The sequence below is a fragment of the Ambystoma mexicanum genome, chromosome 6q (genome assembly GCF_040938575.1).
Source record: "Ambystoma mexicanum isolate Mex_15411 chromosome 6q, UKY_AmexF1_1, whole genome shotgun sequence".
NCBI lineage: Eukaryota > Metazoa > Chordata > Amphibia > Caudata > Ambystomatidae > Ambystoma > Ambystoma mexicanum.
Window position 1 is genome coordinate 1,031,771,195 of NC_090937.1, and position 21,544 is coordinate 1,031,792,738.

Sequence of the window (21,544 nt, forward strand, 5' to 3'; positions counted from 1 at the left end):
AAGTGCCTCCTTGACATCTGCACCAGTGATCCTGTCCAGATCTTTGATTTTCCAGGAGAAAATGGCCAGTCTATCCTTGACACTGGCCTTATCCCCTTTAGGCAAAGTCAGAGAGAGAAACTGTACAAAATGATCGGACCAATAAATTGGCATAGTCCCCGTCAGAGAAGCATAAATGCCCCTTGCTAGAAGTACATCTAAGAAATTACCTTTTACATGGGAAGATTGAGTGCCTAACGGGTGTAGATCATGAATATCTAAGAGTTCCCATAACGGTTTTGAATCTGGTTTTGAAAGATCTAACCAGATATTTCAATCGCCCATTAGTAGTAGCTCCTTATATTTACTCCCTACCGTAGTTAAAAAGGAGCCCGGGTTCCCCAAAAATTGTCTGCATGAGCCAGGTGGTCTGTAACCCAATACTATATGGATAGTCTCTAGTAGACAGGTTGAACATTAAATGCCCTACCTGGGCACTGTCCCCCCAATCAAGGGTATCCAAATGTGAGGTTGCAATGCAGTCTTATGAATAGTGGCTATGCCCCCTCCTCTTTTGCCTACCCGATTTATAAATGTTATCAGGTAGTCCTCTGGGACTAGCTCATGGAAGGAACTCTGAGAAGCATCTGTAAAACAAGTCTCAATAATTAACAATAGGTCTAGGTCGTACTCTTGAATGAGCTCTGCTATTTCTATAGCATGAGCACCAGACAACCTTGAGTTAATAAGCGCTACCTTAAAGCTCACTGTGTCTACCTCCTAATCCACTGCCTGAATTTTTACTATAGGCCTATAGGTGCACCGTGGAAGTACTCAGAAGTACTGTTTACTGTTCACGGTGCGCGGGGGCGCTGGGTGCATGCATATTTGGAACTGAAACAGATTCTTTCCCCGGTCCTGTATAGCCCTTGAGGTTCTCGGTCTTTGTGTGCACCTCGAGTAAAATCAGGTAATTGTGGAAACTCGCTCGGCAAATGGTGACGGTGGGTAGCGGACCCGCAGAATTATGGGGGCCGTGCACTCCACATACCCTAGAGGGCGCAATTGTGTTTACAATCAGTATGTCCTAAATGGGTGTTTGGGCAATTACAGTATTAAGTATCTTGGAGACTTAGCAGGGATTTCTCTGACCAACGTACTTCAATACGAATGTCATTTATGCAGTTATTTTTTGGTACAAATGTTGAATTGCAGGCAAGTAGGTTAATTTAACTAATCAAGCAAAATTGATTTCCACGTGGTGCTGCTTGGCACATGCTGCATGCACCTACGACCTCGGCACAGCTCTTAAAAATTAGTGTGCGGGGACGTTGAAATTGTGCATTATATGCAGTGCTGTCTTGAAACAACATCCACTGATGGGTGGACGACTTGCTCCTCTAATACTGAGTTATTGCAATTGATTTGACATGGTGGATGTAGTGGTCGCCCTCCACGCAAATCTGAGGGTAAACATACACCTCACAAAAAAGCAATCAAAGTTGAGTGCACTACTCTCTCACCTATTGTAGAAACTGCAAATATGGAGCTAATACAGGGAATGCAAAGTAACATAGCCCATTTGAACTCGGCTTCTGCAAACGATATAATCTGCCACGAAGTGGCCTTTGCATATGCGCGCTCACAAGCAGAACTAGCACTGACAACTCTCCCTAGTCTGAATGCTGCTGCTTCTCAGGGGAGCTTGGCTCGCATGTCCTCTTCCCGAAAAAGCTTTGAGTATGAGGATGAACGAGCCGCCCTTTCCGGGGGAGAGCAGTTCAGATCTTATGAACACTTCTCCCTCTGTCAATTCCATTCTCGCCCCGGCAGTTCTCGCAGCTCTTGAAAAACGTGCTTGCTTGTCGGACAGTCCATCTATTCCGGTGACAGTTCCTGCATTTAAAAGGGCTTATGTCCACCTACACTGCAAAGAAAGTATCACGCTAGATCTATCTAACATTTCCTCAAATTCGATGTCCAACAAAAATCCCATTGTAACAGTCCCTGCCAAAGAGGTCTCTTCCTCTGAAAAAACTGAGCGGACCCCCCTGACTTCAGGCGCTGCTTCCTCACCCACTCCAATTCCTCCTGTCCCTCCTCTGGGCTTTGACCTGCTGGATCCAGCAGACGACATGCAGACCCTAGAGGCTTCTTACCCAGTCTTATCCCGGATCCTAAACTTACTGGACAGAGGGCACGATTACACCCATTACGAACTTGGAGATTGCAAGTCCTCCTTGAACCAAATTCTCTTTAAACTTAATAAATTAGAAGGTTCATCTTTGCTGATTCGATTCATGCTGATGGCGCAGTGCCTCTAACTAGGGAGAGTGCACCTGTGGTCAATGGTAAAATCGTTAAGGATGATTCTGTGAGTATTGCTACTCAAACCGAATACAAAGAACAGACGGTTCCCATTGAATTGAATAGTCCATCCCAGACTAATACTTATTCTTTCTCACAATCCTTTGCACAAACGGTTGCTGCTCCTCTGGCTACCTCCCATCACCAGATACTAACGCATGCCCAATTGTACCAAAGGGTTATCACAAACACTGAAAAGATTGACCAACTACTTTTTTTTTTGTTCAGGATACTCCAACCAAGCACCTGATTGATTGTGAAGAGCGACAAGAGGATGTGGAGGTGGATCAAATATTCCATCCCGATAGTCCGTTGGCCCTCACTAATTTATTCTTGGAACCTAGGAGTGTGGCAACTTCTCCGATAGGCAATGGTAAAGCCAAGACTAACTATTCAGCTGGCACAGGTCAATTCTTTGCATCCCGGAAGGAGAAGCGTCTTTTTTTCAAAGCTCTTAAAAGGAAGGCCGACGAAAAATCTCCCCAAGCAGTGGCTATACCACCTGAATCTAAACTAAACAAAAAAACTAAAAACGCAAGTCTGTGTCTGATGCAACCAGCTCCCTTCCCCAGGCTGAGCAATTAGTTGCACAGCACGAGCAAGGCCCAGTCCCAGAGGAACCTTCCAAGGAAAGTAAAAAAGACCTACAGCCTCTCCCAGGAGTGAAGGGTATGGACACGGCTTGTAAAAACAACAAAGGGAGGAGTAACTCGAGGAACACAAAAGGCTCTGCGATACTTAACTCTGGCGTGCTCCCTGAAATACAAGATAAGACACCCAGCAATGCCCAAACCCAGCTTTCTGCTTTTTTTAAGCCTATAGCAAACAAAGCAATACAAGCAGGGAAAGTGGCAAATCAAATCCCTAGTAACAAGGAAGTTCCTCAAATTTCCACATCACAGCTCCAAGATCAACCAATAGGTTATTCCCAATCCAATCCTCCCCAGGGAACACCGTCTAGTCCTGACCAACTAGAATACGAAAGCCAACGGAAGGCGGTACAATTGGCAGGCTCGATGGATGCAGAGCTCTTGCACGAGAACCTGCCCGTTCTAAAACTCAAAGACAAAGGGGCTTCACCATCCTCTACTATACTGGGATGGGAGTCTGATCCAGAAATCTATGGTAACAAACGACTGAATTATTCTGCTCTGCTGAAGGCGTTTAGGCAAATTCCGGCACTTCGAACCCTTCACTCAGATGACATAGAATGGATCACACTTACCCACACCCACAATTATAGGATGGTGTGCAAAGTGCAAACCAACATCATAACCGACTTGGTATAGCAACACAGACGTGAACCTCAAATGATTGGGCTCTCACTTGTCTCATTTGAAGTACTAGATGATGCTATTGCCTTCAATGAAACTCCAATGATCCAACCTGCTCAACCCTCTCCATCGGTTGTCACCCCCAACGATCAAGGTGGGCTTAAATTGGAAGTAATAACCCAATTGGTTTCCCTTTCCAATGTTAGCAAGGACTGGTCATGGCTGACCTCTTTGGCCTCCACACTGAAACACGTAATGGACAACGTTCCCACCTAACAACTTAACAAAAATTGATTATTCTCTCATGGAACTCATGTGGTTTTAAAAATCTGCTTACTTGGTTCAACAAAAAGTGTGACGCTGTCAAGTGTGACATACTTTTTTGCCAAGAACCCATGGCGTTGCAGAAAATCATATTACCCGGCTTCACTGTTCATCAAATATTAGCGGAACGTAGCACAAGAGGCCGCCCCCATGGCGGTACAGTTATTTGCATAAACACGAAACTGAGCACAATCACCCATGTAGTTTTCAAATCAACTCTGTTTTTAGCAGTTCTAATATCTTTCCAGGTATCCTCCTTGGAGTATTACTTATTTGTATCTATATATCACAACCCTGTTCGACTGAAAATTGCCTGTGCATTTGACTCACTCGACACGCTTTTTGATAAAGTTTTAACTAACTATCCAGAATGCCGAATAATAATGGGTGGGGATTTCAACGCTGAATGTTTGGAGCCCCTTGATAACAACATGGTTTACGATCCGATCTTGCCTATTCATCTGCAGGTAGAGGCAGTCTGTGGAACACATACTTAGCATTCTGGGACATAGCTTTCCTGCCACTCCAGAAGCATGGATTAGGGTACACATGGAAGAGGGGATCCCTAGCATCCCGCATTGACCACTTTGCTCTCTCGTCAAATATGCAAGACTGCTGCAAAGATATCGTAATTCTGGACCTGTCTCTTGGTGACCACATGCTTATCCAGCTGTCCATCTTTATTACTGCTGATGTCCTTAATCATGATCCTAACCAAGCACTTTTGGAGGGAGACCGCCCTGGGATCTCCATTAGATGGAACAATCGTTTGATATGATCAATGCTCGCTTTGATGATTGGCTTGGCGGGCTTCGGGACAGCTCAAATTCGGAACTACAACCGAACATCGAACCAACCAAATATCGGGGAAACCTTGGAGGCTATAATGGGGACTATACAAAATGAAAAGAACTCTACACATGCCTTTAATTCTCAGATTGGCTGTCCCGAACTCCTCCTTGCTAAACGCCTCAAAAATGCTGAATTACGCCAGCTCAAAAACAAACTTTGTTCAATAGACGAATACGCTAAGCAGAAAAGATTGATTTCTAACGCTTTTCGTAACAAATGCAATAATCTAAAACGATACAATTTCAATCTCGACAATCAAAAGATCATAATCTCTCTGCCGCAATGACCGGCGTTTGACATTGGCAATTCTCAGATCAGGCCCAGGTAAACTAATCCTGAATCGGGCCTCTTAGATACCTGCTGCATCATGGGTTGAATTTTATGGGAACAAATTTGCGCTTCCAGTACAATATTACGCCATCAATGCAAAGGAACCTACTTCTCCTAAGTTACCAGTACCCGCCTGGTCACTGCAAGACATTGAGTGTGCAACCAATGCCCTTAACTATTCTAAGGGGGCTGGCCCAGATGGCATTCCGCCTTGTCTTAAAACGGAACCCAACACTATGGGCCAAACTCCTGAAATTCCAATTTGACAACGTTTTAACATCCTTAGTCATCCCTGATTCATGGCTGGGTTCAATAATCATACCCATTTAGAAAAAGGGGGACAGGGACAACCCTGCAAATTATAGGCCCATTGCCCTCATAAGCGCATCAGCCAAAGTGTTTGCAATTCTATTACTAAGGGAACTCCAGGCCTTCCTGAAAAACCACAATATTCTAGCTCGTTTTCAAATTGGCTTTCGGGCCCAGATGGGGACATCCTTCAATGCAACACTTATGGCGCACTTACTCGTGAAATCAAAGACTCCTGACTCAGGTCTACTATATATGGCCTCTGTGGACTTGACAGCTGCCTTTGATTGTGTGGTGCGGATGCATCCTTCGGCAAAAAATGCACTTGTTGGGTATTCCTTCGCACATCGTATACCTAATAGCCAAATTGCACACCAATACTGTTTACTATATTAGAGTTAATCAATCTGGAGCAACTACTAGCCCAATTCTGATTTCAATTGGAGTAAAACAGGGATGCAACCTGGCTGCCACCTTGTTTAATTTGTACCTCTGTGGCATTAATGATATCTGGTTGAAACAAATCAGCTATCACACCAGAATAGGCCACTTAAAAATCCAGTGGCTTGCGTTTGCTGACGACATCGTGATCTTCGACCGTACACCGTCAGGTTTGCAAACAAAACTCTCGATATTTGCCGACTACTGTTTTTCTCATAATCTTTCCTTCAGCGCAGTTAAATCTAGCATTTTCTTATTTAAGAATCTCAAGAGACGTCCATGTCCATGGAAGTGGACCATCGGCAGTACGCCCATTACTAGGACATCCACTATTAGATACTTGGGTTATTTGATATCTGACTCGAACGCAATCACTATGTGGAAGAGCATTCTGAACCAAAAGGCTAAAATCCTTTCCACCCAAATGCGTATTATACTAACTAAATATTGCAAGTTCTCCCTGCTTCCCCTTTTTGAATTTTATACTCTCGAAGTGGAGGCGATTCTATTGTACGCCCTTGACATGTGCCTGGCAAATATAGATCAATTCCTGGACCAATTGCAAGGTCGTTTATGGAAGGGCGTGCTGCGTTTGGCCAACTCTCTTCCAAATGTGGTACTCGGGCAGGAATTGGGATTGACATCCTTGTACGCCCGATCTAATTGGCGCCAATTAACAAACCTTGGAAAAATGCTATTCGCACCCAAAAATTCCTTATATGAAGATCTGGGGTTGATGATTAACGCCTCCAATCCCCCCCTCCTTCAAAATCTTCTATAAGAAAATGGAACCCATATTGAAAGACTTGGCACTCACTCCTGCTGATCTCGAATACCGCCAATCAGACGTCAAACTTCGCCTATTTGCGCATGACTGGTGCAAAACAACGCCATGGGAAAACTTGAAACCTACAAAGAAGCAACCAAATTTGCCTCGGTGCGCTTACCGCATAAACTCTATTTATTGCAATTTCCCTTCCCAAAAGCCAGAGGCCTATATTTGAGGTTTAAATCAAACCAATTTTGAACTTTAGAACGCTCAAAAAATTGGATGAAGTTTAATGAGGCCCAATCGGGAGATAACTGCAGATTCTGCAAGATGCCCAACTTGCAGGAGTCGCTTAAGCACCTGATCATAGATTGTGATTATTTTGAAACTCAACAAAAAGAAATATTTGAAAATGAAACTGTGAGTACTCTGGCTGCCTCTAGAGAATGGCTCTGGTTAGTATGCATGTGGGGTTCCACCACCAAAGCCATTTTACGGCTTACGCGTTTTTATCTATATTGTATGTCAAATTGGAAAAACAAACCGTCTATTATGCAAACGCTCCTGAGTCAAACAGTAAATGAATCATTTGAGGATCTAAAGTCACAGCTCACATACCACATTAGCAATTGTTGACACTATGTTATAATCATCTTGTGCTGATGAAAATGTGACATTATCAAAATAAAAGATGTACGTGTATGTTTGTATGGAGCTGAATTAGTTTAAACCTCTCAAAATGCAGACACCAAAGCAAATGGAGGAATATTTACATGGGATTTTTTCTTGTTGTTTTAGAATGCTTTTTAGAGGGTTTTTTTTGTATCTCATATGTAAATTCACTATAAGGAAGAAATTAATTTGGAAACTGTAACGGAAAAAAGAAATGAAAGTTGTAAAAGTTTGTTAAACTATAAACAACGGTTTGAATAAAAAAAAAATTAAAAAAACTATAGACCTAATGTTAGGACAGTTTTTCTGAAGTGCTACCAACTTCTTCAAAACCATTCAACTGAGGCAGTACAATACTCCACTCTTAGTATATGGCTGTACCAAAAGCACCTGAAATTGAATATTACATCCTTAGGTTTTACTCACCTAGTAGAACTGTGTGTTATCACAAAAGTAGTTATAGGTTTTTACTGCTCCTGGAATAAGTGTTCCACTATTCACAAAAAGTATATTGTCCAGTTTACTGATTAAGTGATTTGTACTGAGAGTCATTGTGCAGCTCGTAGGGTCTACTGCCCATGCATTACTGAATGTAATCTGAGAGTAACCATTGGTTTTTACTCCCCAAGAATAGGTGTGACCTATACTGAATGTGTATGAAAAGGTTTCGACTTCCCTAGAACTACTGTTGGGTGTTCCAAATAAGGTTTATGGTTTGGTCTGGGTACCTGCAAGCATAGTGTTGTGTGTGTGTGATAGTACTTACTTACCCCTAGATTTATCTGGGCCTACTTGTATTTAAATAAATCCTTTATTTTTACATACATAGTGTTTCTTTGGACCATTTGTATTACAATTTCATTTTTACTGATTCTACAGCCCTCTCTCCCTCCTAAGATAAGCCTGGCTGCTCTTCCCACGCAGCCATGTACTCGGGTGGTACAGCCTTATACTAAGAGTGGAGTCTTGTACTGCCTCAGTTGAATGGTTTTGAAGAAGTTGGTAGCACTTCAGAAAAACTGTCCTAACACCTAATAATATCTAGTTCCCTAATTTTGTTTAGCGTTCTTAGAGAAAGATTGCTGTGGTCATTGTCCAACTTCTTCAAAGGAATGGTTTCATATATGATCCCCCCCCAGCCCCCACTCCGTCAATATGGCTCTCACGTACCTTGTCACCATAATAATTGGATCCAATAAGGGATCTTAAATACTGCAAAGTGTAAAAACTGGCAGCATCTCCTGGCGACCCAGACAAACAGGCTGACCAGGCCAGTTAAAGCTTGTGGCGCGACCCGATTCCATCGCATGGGTGCGTGCCACATGAGTGTCTCGGGAAATGTAGGCAGTCAAAGTAGGATTCAACACAAACTAAAGTGCAACGTGCAAACGTAGCTCAGTTTACAATAAAGATATAAAATCACTAACTAGTACTAAAAACCAATGAATCTGCTATTTAGAACAGGCCCTGTCTATATATAAATCTGTACAATTAATACAATGGTACAATTTATTAAAACAATATCCTGCAAATACTATATAATGCTTAATTGTAAATACTGTCACTAATAAATCTTAAGTCTGCTTCACAGCAGAATTCAAATATCGGAACACACCGATGGGGATCCTACCCTTGTACGCCTTCGGAGGGGTTCCAGAACCACACAATTGGCAAAGCTGTTGCCTTGTGGGCTACCTCGCTTCATCGGTCACCACTGCAAGTTTGGACTTGGGACTCCGGAGACCCTAGACTTGTGAAACAAGTTGCGTGCCCTTGCAGCTCTCCAGCAGGAAGAGTGGCCTTGCAGGAACAGCTTATTTGTTTTCACCACATTCTTCAAGTGGCCATCCATGATTTCCACCTATATCTTGGTATGGGGTCCTCTGAGGTCGTTGACAAACTGTTGGTCCTTTCTTCATAGTGCCAGGTTCATTCAGATGTCCATTCCCAGGAAACAGTCTCGCCAGACCGTGGAACCGCTGAATAGCCACTCCCAAAAGTGACCTCTGCATCCATGATCCCTCAACCTCCTTCGCCAGAACCAGGACACAGAGCACGTGACGCACCGATTTTAGGAGCTGTGAAAATGGTCCCTGAGTGAATCGACGTACATTGGTTGTGTACACCTACCAGTTCCACCTCCATAGGGTTTCACGGTTGTTGTCCTTGCCCTACCTCTCTCGTGCCTGACTGTGATCAGTGGAGTTCTGGTCGAGGATCCTCCTCTGGTCTTCCTCTAGGGTGGTTAGATTGGAGGAGGGCCTGCTACGAACTATCCTTTAATTGTTCTTTTACTTTTGAAACACTTTCACTTTGCCAACTCTTGTTCAGACCTCTAAAGTGACTTCTAGCCTCCTCAAAAGAAATGCATTGGGCCGATAATTCAAAGGGAAATAGCCCCCCGCCCCCACCCTTTTTATAGCTAGGGAAGGACTTCATAAGGTGTAGTGCTTTATTTCATAATGCTGTATTGTCTTTCTAACTAGTTTCTCTTCAACCTATTAGTTCACTTATCTGGTTACTTGCCTGTTCTTTATTCGCTGACATTGTTACCCTACTGTTTTTTCTATCGTTTTAACTGTGTTCCAAGTGAAACATTGGTGCTCTTAGCGAGCACACCAAATGTGAATTTGTATATAATAGTAGTGAATGTGTAATATGATTCTCCCCTGTGTTTAATTGCTAAGAGTTTGTCTGAGGCCTAATAAACAACTGTATTTTTTTATACATTCTACCTAACTTGAATTATTAAGAGTGTTCTGTGTGTGCTCAACTGAACCCTTTACCACTTGCACGCTGTCCTAACTCTTAAGCCTTGCTGTTCATTCACACGACCAAGATAGTTTGGCTATTGTTAGGCAAGATTTTATGTAGTAACCCTGTGGGCGAATACACCAGCCTTGTCCACGTGGCAATGGGTAACCCAATCTTTGGTATAGGCCTCTACTACAAAAGTTGGTAGAGTGGCTGACCAGCCAGGCTTCTTTCAAGAGGGGTCAATGTGAGCTGTAGGGTTGTAACATGGAGATTCACAGTGACATGTATTCAAATACCAGTACCGCAGCAAATCGGGGGCGGTGAAACCACCTTTTTCGTATGGAAGTGTCATAGCAAGCCATTTTTTACGCACCGCCCCTGACTGCCACAGAAACTGAGCATACAATTTATGTAAGTCTGTGAAGTATTTTTTACCGGGCCAGATAGGGACTTTACTGAATATATACAGTAGCTTAGGGAGCAATATCATTTTTACCAGTGACAATCTCCCTGCTAAAGATAGTGGGAGAGGGTGCCAGCGCGCTATCCTGGCTGCAGCCAGTTCTGCCACGGCCCGGTAGTTGTTAGCCAGGAAGGGTGTCTTTGGTCAGGGACACCTGGATACCCAGGTATTTAATCCCGGCGGGGGACCAGGGGAGGGGGTACTCGGTGGTCGGTTGTGCTGTGGAGTTTGTGAGAGGAAAGAGTTCAGATTTAGTATAATTGATTGTGAAAAAAGAATACTTGCTGATACGGGTGATGTCCCGGAGGATCGGGTCAAGATTGGTATTTGGGTCTCTGACAAACAGTAACACGTCATCCGCATAGAGAGATAATTTTGGGGGAGTGCTGCAGCCGTATCCCTTTGCGTGAGTGGCGCTCCCTAACGTAGTCCGCCATAGGCTTGATGGCGAGGGCAAACAGGATTGGGGAGAACGGGAATCCCTGGAGGGTGCCTCTGAAGAGAGGGAACAGAGGAGAGGTCTGGGAGTTAACACGGACCCTGGCAACCGGCGATGTGTATAACGGCTTGATGTATGCGATCATCCTGGGTCCTATGCCCATGGTCTCAAGGACGAGCCACATGTACCTCCAGGGCACCATGTCTAAGGCCTTCTGAGCATCCAGGGTGACCGCGACCGCACTCACCCCTGATAGATGCGTGCCATGACGTTCAGGAGCCTTCTGATATTGTGGGACGTGGCTCTCCCGGGGACAAAGCCTGACTGGTCGTCATGCACCATATAGGGCATGACAGGCAGGAAACGGGCAGCGATCACCTTAGCAAAGATTTTAGTATCCAGATTCATAAGTGACAGGGGCTGGTAGGAGCTGCATTCATTGCTAGGTTTACCAGGCTTAAGCAGTACCGTAAAGACGGCCTCGCGTAATGACGGGGGAAGGGAGCCTAGCCTGAGTGACTCATTCCATACCCCAAGCAACTCGGGGGCCAAGATTGACACGTGCTCTTGATAAAATTCAGCCGTTAGCCCGCCGGGGCCCGGCGCCTTTCCCTTAGGGAGACTGAATATAGCCTCTACTGTTTCATTCAGTGTGAAGGGGGAATCTAATTGGTCTCTTGTGGCGGGGGAGACCCAGGTGGGTGGGTATCTGTTCCAGGAGTTCTCGCATCTGGGAGTCACTATATTCAGGGGGCTGGGAATATAGGTCTGAGTAGAAGTCTGTGAAGATTTCAAGGATTCGTTGGTCAGACCACTGTGTGATCCCCTGTCTGTCCTTGACGCAGGTTATTTGGGATTGGCCACACTCCCCCCTTGCCACTGCCGCCAACGTCCTCCCGGGCCTGTCCCCCTCGCTGTACCTCCGAGCTGCCCGTGGACGGCTGAAGTATTGGACTTCCCTGGTGGCGTGGTCGTTGAAGATTTTGAGCTCCTCACTGATCTGGGTGAGGATGCACGGGTCAACCGAGGCCGGGTGGGCACGTTCCAGGGCCCGCAGTTTAGTTTCCGCACGGGACATGGCGGCTCTAATAGTTTTGAGAACTCCTGACTCTCTAGAAATGGATGCACCCCTGATAAAGGCTTTGAAGGCGTCCCAGCGGATCCCCAGTGTAGTGGACTGGGGAGTGTTGTGTTCAAAATAGGTCTGGATATCGGCAAGATGTCTGCTTTAAATACAATGTCCTGCAGGGCAGATGATTTGAATCGCCATGCATTGATAGTAGGGGCGGGAATTCCCAGGTCTGGTGTTATCCGTGTAGGTGAATGATCCGACAGTGTGTGCGCTAATATCTGTGACTCCGCTACCCTGCCTAGCAATGAACCAGACAACAAAAACATGTCTATCCTAGACAAACTATTCTGTACCAAAGAATAGTAAGTGAACGTGCTTGCTTGCGGGTGTAGTGCCCTCTGTGTTGTGGATGTTAAGCATCGCCATGCGGGCGAGCAATCTCTGCGCTGCGCCAGAGAGGGGCCTTGGGCCCGTGCCATCCTATCCATCACGGTATCCAATATAAAGTTCATGCGGCCCCCCCCAAATGATCTGTACCCCAACGTATCCTAGCAATATGGATACCACCTGGTCAATAAATTTGGGGGAGTCAACATTAGGGCCATAAGTATTCACCAGCAAGTACTCCCTGTTGGCTATGTCGCAGTGCAATACTGTGTATCTCCCCTCGGGATCTACATAACTCTTGTGGAGAACAAATTTGAGCACTTTATGGATCATCGTCACCACGCCTCTGGCGCGCTTGGAGTAAGAGGTAAAATATCTGTGTGGACCCCAAGTTGGGGCCATACTCTTGATCAAGGGTCCCATTGAATGAGTCTCCTGCAGGAACAATATTTTACAGCCATGTCTGTTGGCATATGCCATGATTTTACGAGCCTTGGTGTAATTGCTCAGGCCCCGCACATTCCAGGACATCACTGTTACAGACATGTCAACCACCTAAGTAACATCCCACCTACGTTGTCGCAGAGTAAAACCAGGGCGGGGGTCGCTGTCGCAGGGGCCCCCCGATGCGCTGTGGTCCGCCAATCCGCCTCTGCCATTTTCCATAACATACAAACAACCCCTTCCGCCCCACCCCACCCCATCCAAGCAGGCAGTGTAACCACCCTATCCTCACCCACATATACAAACAGGTCTCACCAAAAGGGGGACAACAGGCGGTGCCCAACGTGGGCCCGCCGATCCATTTGCCCCACCGGGGCCACCGCCCAATTCAAAATCATCAAAAGTAAACATTGCAATCGCAGTGGGGTGCGCTGTTGCCGAGTGGTGGGCTCTGTAAGGAACATAAATGACATCAGATTATCAGCGGAGTCTTGCACGACATATATGAACCATTCATAGGTATTAAGTACCAGTGATTAGTGTGTGCTCACACGATAGACCAAAGGGTCGTATTACCATCAACACATGAGGAACAGACAATGATAAACCTATATCAGAGACACTGAGTGCGCAGCTACTAGTCATCTGCCATCGGATTGGCGTTGGGAACAGGCAGTGGTATTTGTGACTCTATAAATTTGACAGCCTCTTCAGGCACCGTGAAGAAAAACAACTTCTCTTTGAAGGTGATTTTGAGCCTGGCGGGAAAGAAGATGGCGTATGGGACATTGCGCTGCATAAAAGTTTCTTGACTCCCAGAAATTGGCGTCTCTCCTGCTGCACCCCGACCGAGAAGTTAGGGAATATCTGGATGATGTTGGAGTCAAGGCGTAGGTCCCCCTTCTCGCGTGCCAGGCGTAGGATGAGGTCCCGATCCCTTTAATTGGGAATCCTGGCGATGATGGGCCTGGGGGAAATCTCCTGGCTTGGGACGTGGGGACAGAGCCTGATGAGCCCGTTCCACTATAAAGAAAGGGGATAGTGCAGGGTTCCCCAGCAGGTCTCTAAGCAAATTTCCGATTGCCAGCTCCATGCGTCCTTTCAGCTCATTCTCGGGGACCCCAATTATGCGAAGATTGTTTCTACGCGAGCGGGACTCGAGGTCATCACACTTTGATTTCACCAGCTTCATGTCACGGGTCAGGGTGGCCACAGTATCCTGCAGGGTGTGGAGCTGGTCTTCATTAGCCCCAATTCTGTTTTCCGCCTCGGTTATCCGTGTTCCCGCCCGGTCAACCAGTGATTTTAGAGGGGCAACGTTGGCATTTATGTCGTACAATTTTTCGTGAAATGAGGCGAAGTTCTTGGCCATCGACTCCATCATGGCAGTGAGATCTGGGGCTCTTGCATATTTGTCCATGGTGCCCACCTTGTTCGTCCCCCTGGATTTTTTAGGCATAGCACGCATGACGGAGAATGACCCGGCAGGCAAGCCAAGTCCAAAGCAGGGTGCTAGGGTGCAACAGCAGGGACCCCTCTTCAGAAGCAACGGATCGCAGTGGTGAAGCGGGGATGAAGAAGGGCTGTGGCCCCACCAGTATGATCACTACCCAGATGGCCACTGGGTTGACATGCGAGGCAAGCGGGCAAGTGTAGGGAGTCTGAATATTCAACTTGAGAGGTGCATGGGCCAGAGGAAGCCGCTGCAGGGCGCTGATGGTGTGAATTCAGACCAAGTGAAGAGTGCAGGGTGGCCTAAATGAAGCACCACAATGCCGGCGCGTGGCCGGGGTTGATGCCTGCCAGATCGTGACGACTGTGGCCACCCACATGCGCCAGGTAGGCCCGGCGCCCAGGACCAAGCGCCATATATGGAACGCAATGCCGTCACCCCGGGAGCAGTTCGGATCGTGTGTGTACAGCGTGGCAGCAGAAGCCCCCAGTCCGGCGCGAGCAGCCGGGGGGGCGTCGGGGCACCCACAGATGACAGCTGCCCACAGTATCAGCTGGGCCCCAGGAGCAGGCGGTGCAGCAGCGCAGGCAGGTATGTAATCGGCTTGGCAGCAGAAGCTGCCAGTCTGGCGCCGGGGGGGCGTCGGGGCGCCCACAGTATCAGCTGGGCCCCAGGAGCAGGCGGCGTTGCAGCGCGTACGGGCCGTATGAGGAGGGCCAAGAGTAGTAATAACAGCAAAGGAGGGTGGCCCCTCTCCCCGCCCAGTCCCACTCCTTAACTGGCTGTGGGCGCCGTCCGCCACCCGCGAGGCAGCCGCTCCGTGTCTACCGACACGAGCGGAAAGGTCGCTGGATCCAGCGGCCCACTCGGGAAGCAGAGCGGCCGCGGCGCCTCAGATGTCAAGGCGGGGAGGCCGTGCAGGGGCTGGTACACGCTCGGGCGTCGATCCGGTCGGCCGGAGCGGCGCGAATGGTAGCGGGGGAAGCCGCAGTGCTCTGATGGAGCCGGGGGCACACATGTCGCCCTCAGCGGTGTCGGCAGCCGCAGGTGCCGCGCCCCCTTGCCGCGATTAAGCGTCAGATATTCTCCCCAGAGGCGGGGCGCGCCGGCCCTCTAGAAACGCTGTGGCGCGTATCAGGCAACAGGCCAAAAGCTTCAGCACGGCCCAGTGGGGCCCCCAGCGCCTGTTTCAGTTAGGAAAAACTGCGAAATGTACAGTTCAGTGTCAGCTACAATCCAGGCTGGCGATGTGTAGAAAGGGTGATGAACTCCGCTGATGCTGGCGGATTACGAGGCCCAGCCACATGGAGCTCCACAGCTAAGCGGCCATTTTCAGGCTGCTCAACAGCGCCCCCCGAAGGAAACGATTATTAACAAGTTTCTCAAACAGGTATACTAGCAAGGTATGTGTGACTTTTTGGAAGGACAGTTAAACACAATGTCGGAGGCTAAGAGTCTGCAGGGAGTCAGGACGGCCGATGTCAATTGAACAAAGTATAGGGGAGCTGAGGCACTTCTTGGAGATGGGCAAAAGTCTTGCACAATGTTAAGAGTTTTTGTTGTAGAAAAGAATCGTCGTTGGGTCACAAGCTGGGAGGCTTGTGAAGGGCAAAGCTGCAAGCAACTCTGCAAAGGGCAGCCAATGCAAGTCTCCAGTGAGAGCAAGCAAGCTACACAAAACAAGAGGTAAGTACCCCTAGTTTACAGTACTTTGAGTCTGAAGAAAGTTTCCAGCTGGCTTCTGTTCATGTTGTAGTTCCTGCAGATCCTGTTGTTCCTGGGCCTCAGTCGTGGGGATTTGAGGGAGGACGTCTGGGGTCCCGCACTACTATTTGAAGGTCGGCGGCAGCAATGGACACAATTCAGATCAGCAGCACTTCGCAGTTTCAGGTTACTCGGCAATTGCACCACCGCAGTTCTTGGACACCTTGTGGACTTTCCTTGATTCTGAGGTCTAGCACTCTTAGTCCCGCTTCGAGGGAGTCTGGAAGATCTTCCTGGAGTTCGGGTCTGACTTAGTGCTCTAGTGTTCCTATCCCCTGGCACTCGGTTCCTGCAGCAGCAATTGAAGTACAGCCAGTAGAGAAGGGTTCCAGTCGACTTTATCTTGCAGTTGGTCCCACCAAGTGAAGTCGTCCTTTCCTGGCTTCTCTAGTCGATGTCGAAATTGGAGCTTCAGTACTGCAGCAGGGTTTCACCGGGCAAGCCAATGGTCCAGGAGGTACAGCAAGCTTCTCTTCCAGTTTCTTTCTTCGGTTCCTTCGTCCAGTAGTTGACTCTGCCTTTCTTGCAAAAGACCTCGCCTTTTATGGAATTCTCTCCCATTCATTCGCAGCCCAGCTGTCACTCACACAGCAGGGTGGCTGTCATCCAAGGACAGCCAGTCAGCCAATCACCTTTGGGTGCATTCCTGTAACCAAGGAGCCTAAGCACAGGGAGTATCAGGAACCTCCCTTGCTTCCTGCCCTGCCAGACCCGCTGGTTGCCAGAGGTGGGCTTCACCAGTGAATGCCGCCAAGGACAAAACAAACAAAGGTACCAAACCTGGTTTGGCGCGCAGAGTAAATCTCAAGAAGGACCTTTGCAACAAGAAATGGCGAATAAAGAAGACCGGGCCATTTTGACAAAATGGGCACCCATGGGTGCTATACTGCAGTTGCGAATGCAGTCTGCGGTATAAACACACAATGGTAGGAAAAAGTAAACCACTGCCACCAACCATTCATTGTAGAAAGGGTAACATAAAAATGTTACAAGAGAAGATGGACGAAGGGGATACAAAGTAACCCCTCCAGCACCCTATTGTAAGATAGTGTGTGCTGGTGAAATAAAGAGAAAAATGTAAGTAAAGTCAATTTCACTTTACTACTCTTGGAAACAGTAGTTTATCCAAGAGAAGGTATTTAAACCTTGGCAGAAGTCCAAAGGACTTATTTATGACACTGTACTGATGGTGCTGTGTGTCACCATATAAAAAGATGATGCCTGGAGTTTATCAGACTTCAAAACCCAAAGACAAACAGTGTTCAAATCAAATATCAGACTTCAAAACCCAAAGACAAACAGTGTTCAAATCAAATAAAAATGCATGAGAGAGTGAGATAAAGGTCTTATTCTCTCCAGGATAAAAATCCTAAAGCCCAGCAAAAGAGCTGGGTGTCTCTAAGGTAGAAGGGAATTAACACATTTCTGAGAATTCTCCCTAGACACTGTTTCTCCCTGGTCACTAGAATAGGGTGACCTCTCAGAATCTGTCCACAGGGATGATTCTGGAAAATCCATCTTAACTGCACTCAAACATGCAATAATTCATACATGGTGGACAATGGACTGCTATCCCAAGTGGAAACCCCACTGGCCAAGTCCCAGGCAGTGTCCCTAAACTAACAGCCTTATAATTCTACGACCAAGTCCCTCTCCATATTTAAGGTAAAGGAGCGTAACCTTATGAAAGCAACATGTTTTAGAACTGTGGAAGTCTGTTGGTCTCCTGTCTGTTCGCAGTCCTTTCCGTCCCTTCAGTTTTTATTTCCCCACCAGTGCCATGGGGCTTTTTGGGTTAGTAAGTTGTGTTGTGTGCCTCCTCTCGGCAGGGCAGGCAAAATCCCAAAGCATACCATTTCCATTTATGATTTCATTCCTTCTGTTCCCGTCCAGGTTTTCTTGGTGGCTCCTAGGATCACTTTGGGAGTTGTAGTCCTGAAAGATATGAAAGAACTCTGGCCAGAAAAGGTATCGGGAGGCATCATGTGATTGAGGGTGGTACCCACAACAACGCTAACTGCACTAATGTTTTTTTCTCTAGTCTAGGGTACCTCCAACTCTAACCCCAATTCTGTGACTTGACTGGCTGTGGCTCACGGCCTGCTAAGCCCTCTGCCCCAAATCAGGAGGTGTCCCTATCCCCTTTGACAGGATCATGACCCTAACCCTGTCATAGGAGAGAAGTGGAGCTATGATGAGGGCAAGGGTATTTTCAGTAGCTTGTGTAGGACCGTACAGCAGCTGGCCAGTGTAGACAAAGATGGAGAGATGTGGACATTTAACTTGGTTAGTGTCCTTGGACTATCCATTTAGTTGTAGACGAGGCTAGGAAGAAGATTGCATGATCTGGGGGCAGTGGAAGGAGCAGGATTCTGCTTGGGGTGTTAAATGAGTGCAAAGATAATGGAGTTGGATGAATGCATAAGGGGTTTGGAAGCGAATTCTTCATTGTTGGGGCATTTTAGAGTGGGGTGTGAGGGATCTTAAAGGAGGATTGAAAATGAAAGCCACAACACCACTAATAGTGGACTTAAAATACTGGTTAGCAAATGAAAAACTTGGGAACGATACATTTTCAAACGAAGGATGGAAGAAATCCCCATGAATTAGTCACTACCTCACAATCCAGTCCTCATCATCCAGTGTAAAATGGAAATGTCATATTTAAAATCTTGCATGAAACTGTTAGCAGAAGGTACATATTGTCAATATTATCAGCATCAAACTTTAATTGAGGAAGAATATCAAATGGGTGCCAATCTAGGGCCTGTCGACCAATATGTTCAGGAAATACCCTCTATCCAGCAGATTTTGCAAATTAGTCTTCAAGGAATCCCAAAGAACTTTGTATGGGCACCATCTCAAAATATGTACCTGAACATGCAACTTATATTGTGTTAGTTAATAGAAAGCTACACAAGCAGGGGTGATCAGATAAATAAGGGAAAAAATACCACTGAATTTAAATGAAAAGCTCTCCTTGACCTCATTCCTGCTGGTTATTGGCTATTCAAGTGAAGTATTAGACATTCAATCCTTTATTATAAGTTGCTTTCAATCCCCAGAGAAATTCAAGCACGTAGTACATATTTTAAACTGTTGATGGAAAGATGCAGTCTAGCCAACTGCTTAAATGAAAAGATGTCGACTGGTGTACATGAACTGACTTTTCCTTTTTTCCTTTTTTACAGGCGAGCTAAACTGAAAGCAGATAGATACTGCAAATGAAAACCAACAATGCTCTTTTATTCTTTTTATTTTACTGTGATCTTGTAAATATTGAAAAATAAAACTTGGATTTTTATTATGCGTTTTTCTCTGTCTGGTGTCAGTATTGATGGGCAATTGTGACTGAATTAGTGTTCATAGGCGTTAGACTGATAGTCTTAAACTGAAGGCCCTGCGATTATCAGTAACTTTGTTTTGTGGTATCTTTGTGTTAGGGAGAATTCTCAGTTCTGTGCTAATTCCCTCCTACCTTAGAGACCCCTAGCTCTTTTGCTGGACTTGAGGACTTTTAATTTTGATCCTGGAGAGACTGAGACCTTTTTCCCACTCTCTCATGGATTTTTCTCTGATTTGTACCCTGTTTTTCTTTTGTTTTTGGAGTATGTCAAACTCTATAGGCATCATCTTTTTGTATTGTGACGCACAGCACCCTTAGTGCAGTGTCACAGGGAAGTCTTTTAGATTTCTTTAAGGTTTAAATACCTTCTCTTGGATAAAGTGTCCAAGAGTAGTAAAGTGAAATTGACTTTACTTACCTTTTTCCTCTTTGTAGACCCAGCACACGCTATCTTACATAGAGTGCCGGGGGAATACTTAGTATCCCATTTGGTCTACTTTTTCATGTAACATTTTTATGTTACCCTTGCTACAATTAATGGCTGGTGACAGTGGTTGAATCTTTCATACCATTGTGCGTTTTTACCGCAGGCTGCATTCACAACTGCAGTATTGCACCCATTGGTGCCCATTTGGTCAAAATGGCCGTGGTCTTCTTTTTTCACCATTTCTTGTGTCTAAGGTCCTTCTTGAGATTTACACTGCGCGCCAAACCAGGTTTGGTCCCTTTGTTAATTTTGTCTTTGGCAGGATTTACTGGTTAAGCCCACCTCTGGCTCCAGTGTGTCTGGCAGGGCAGGAAGCAAGGGAGGTTCTCGAAACTCCCTGTGTTTAGTCTCCTTGGTTACAGGAATGCACCCAAAGGTTATTGGCTAGCTGGCTGTCCTTGGAGGACAGCCACTCTGCTGTGTGAGTGACAGCTAGTCTGTGAGTGAATTTGAGACACTTGCATAAAATGTGATGTCTTTTGCAAGGAAGGCAAAGTCCGACCACTGGACGAAGAAACAGAAGAAGAAACTGGAAGAGAAGCTTGCTGCACCCTCCTGGACCGTCTGTTTGCCCGATGAAGCCCTGTATTTACACAGCTGTTACATTTTGAAGGTGACATCAGACCCCACACTGGATGGGTGTATATTACTATGGGCAAGTTTAGTACAGATTGAACAAAGTATCCAAAAAAGACAGCTCACATTATCATCATTACAAAAATTTCTAGTTATGCATCATACCTGGCATGCACATATACCGGATATAAACCTGTTACCCTACATAGTAGTAGGATGAAACAGTTCAAACAAAAATGTATACTCTGGGTTGCACAGTGTGAAGTTGGTGTGGTCACCATCCCCAGAAGTGTCAAGGAGTTCCCCCTCCCCTTCTCACCTGAGTCCGATCTTTGCTGGATTTCTTGGTCGATGCCTTCTTGCGGACGGATCGAGTCTTGAATAAGGCTGCACAAGTCTCTTCCGACTCCAGCGTGCGTTCAACGTTCCGGGATGCAATGATCCAGGAATCCGGGAAATTAAGAAAGTGCACTACACAGCACACGAGCCCAGGAAGTAAGAAATAAAGAAGAGGGACTAGGAATGGAGTTAGTAGGGACTGAATCAGGGAAACAATACCGCAAGCTACGGAGCACACGTCTGGTCACTACTTCGCAATAGCATTGAGACGCGCGGAGCCGCGGGGGCGTGGTCTATTAGTAGGACACGCTACGTCCAATGTGTAGAGCGAGGAAGGTGTTTCAGGCTGGACGGCCATGTTGGGAGTACCAGGGAGTGTAAGCCCCATTGAGACAAGGACCAGGAAGTCTTAAAAGGGGCGCGTTCTGTAGGTCATGACAAGAAGTTCCAAAGGCTGCTCTATTTTTTAACATTCTTGGTCTGACAACCCCATTCCACCTATCAGTCTGAGTGTACTTGTGTTTTGTGAGAGGAGGAGCATTACAAACCCTTATCAAAATCATTATCATGGTGCTCTTTGGCAAAGCCTTCGTGCAACCCCTCGGGTTCATCGGACATGAACCAAAAATTACCAAATACTACGATGGGAACCAGCATTTTTCCAGCTATCTCGAACAATGAAAACATGGCCTCAAACTAG

General features: G+C 46.4%; 1 protein-coding gene across 1 annotated transcript in view; it reads left to right on the forward strand.

Moving 5' to 3' along the window:
* FRG1 (FSHD region gene 1) overlaps nucleotides 1-19,400 on the forward strand; it is a 315,590-nt gene extending 296,190 nt beyond the window's left edge. The window contains exon 9 of the mRNA XM_069631557.1: nucleotides 19,288-19,400. Within this exon, the coding sequence (XP_069487658.1) occupies nucleotides 19,288-19,324 (37 nt within the window). The 3' untranslated portion in view covers nucleotides 19,325-19,400. The remainder of the gene's footprint in view (nucleotides 1-19,287) is intronic.
* Nucleotides 19,401-21,544: the final 2,144 nt, after the last annotated feature.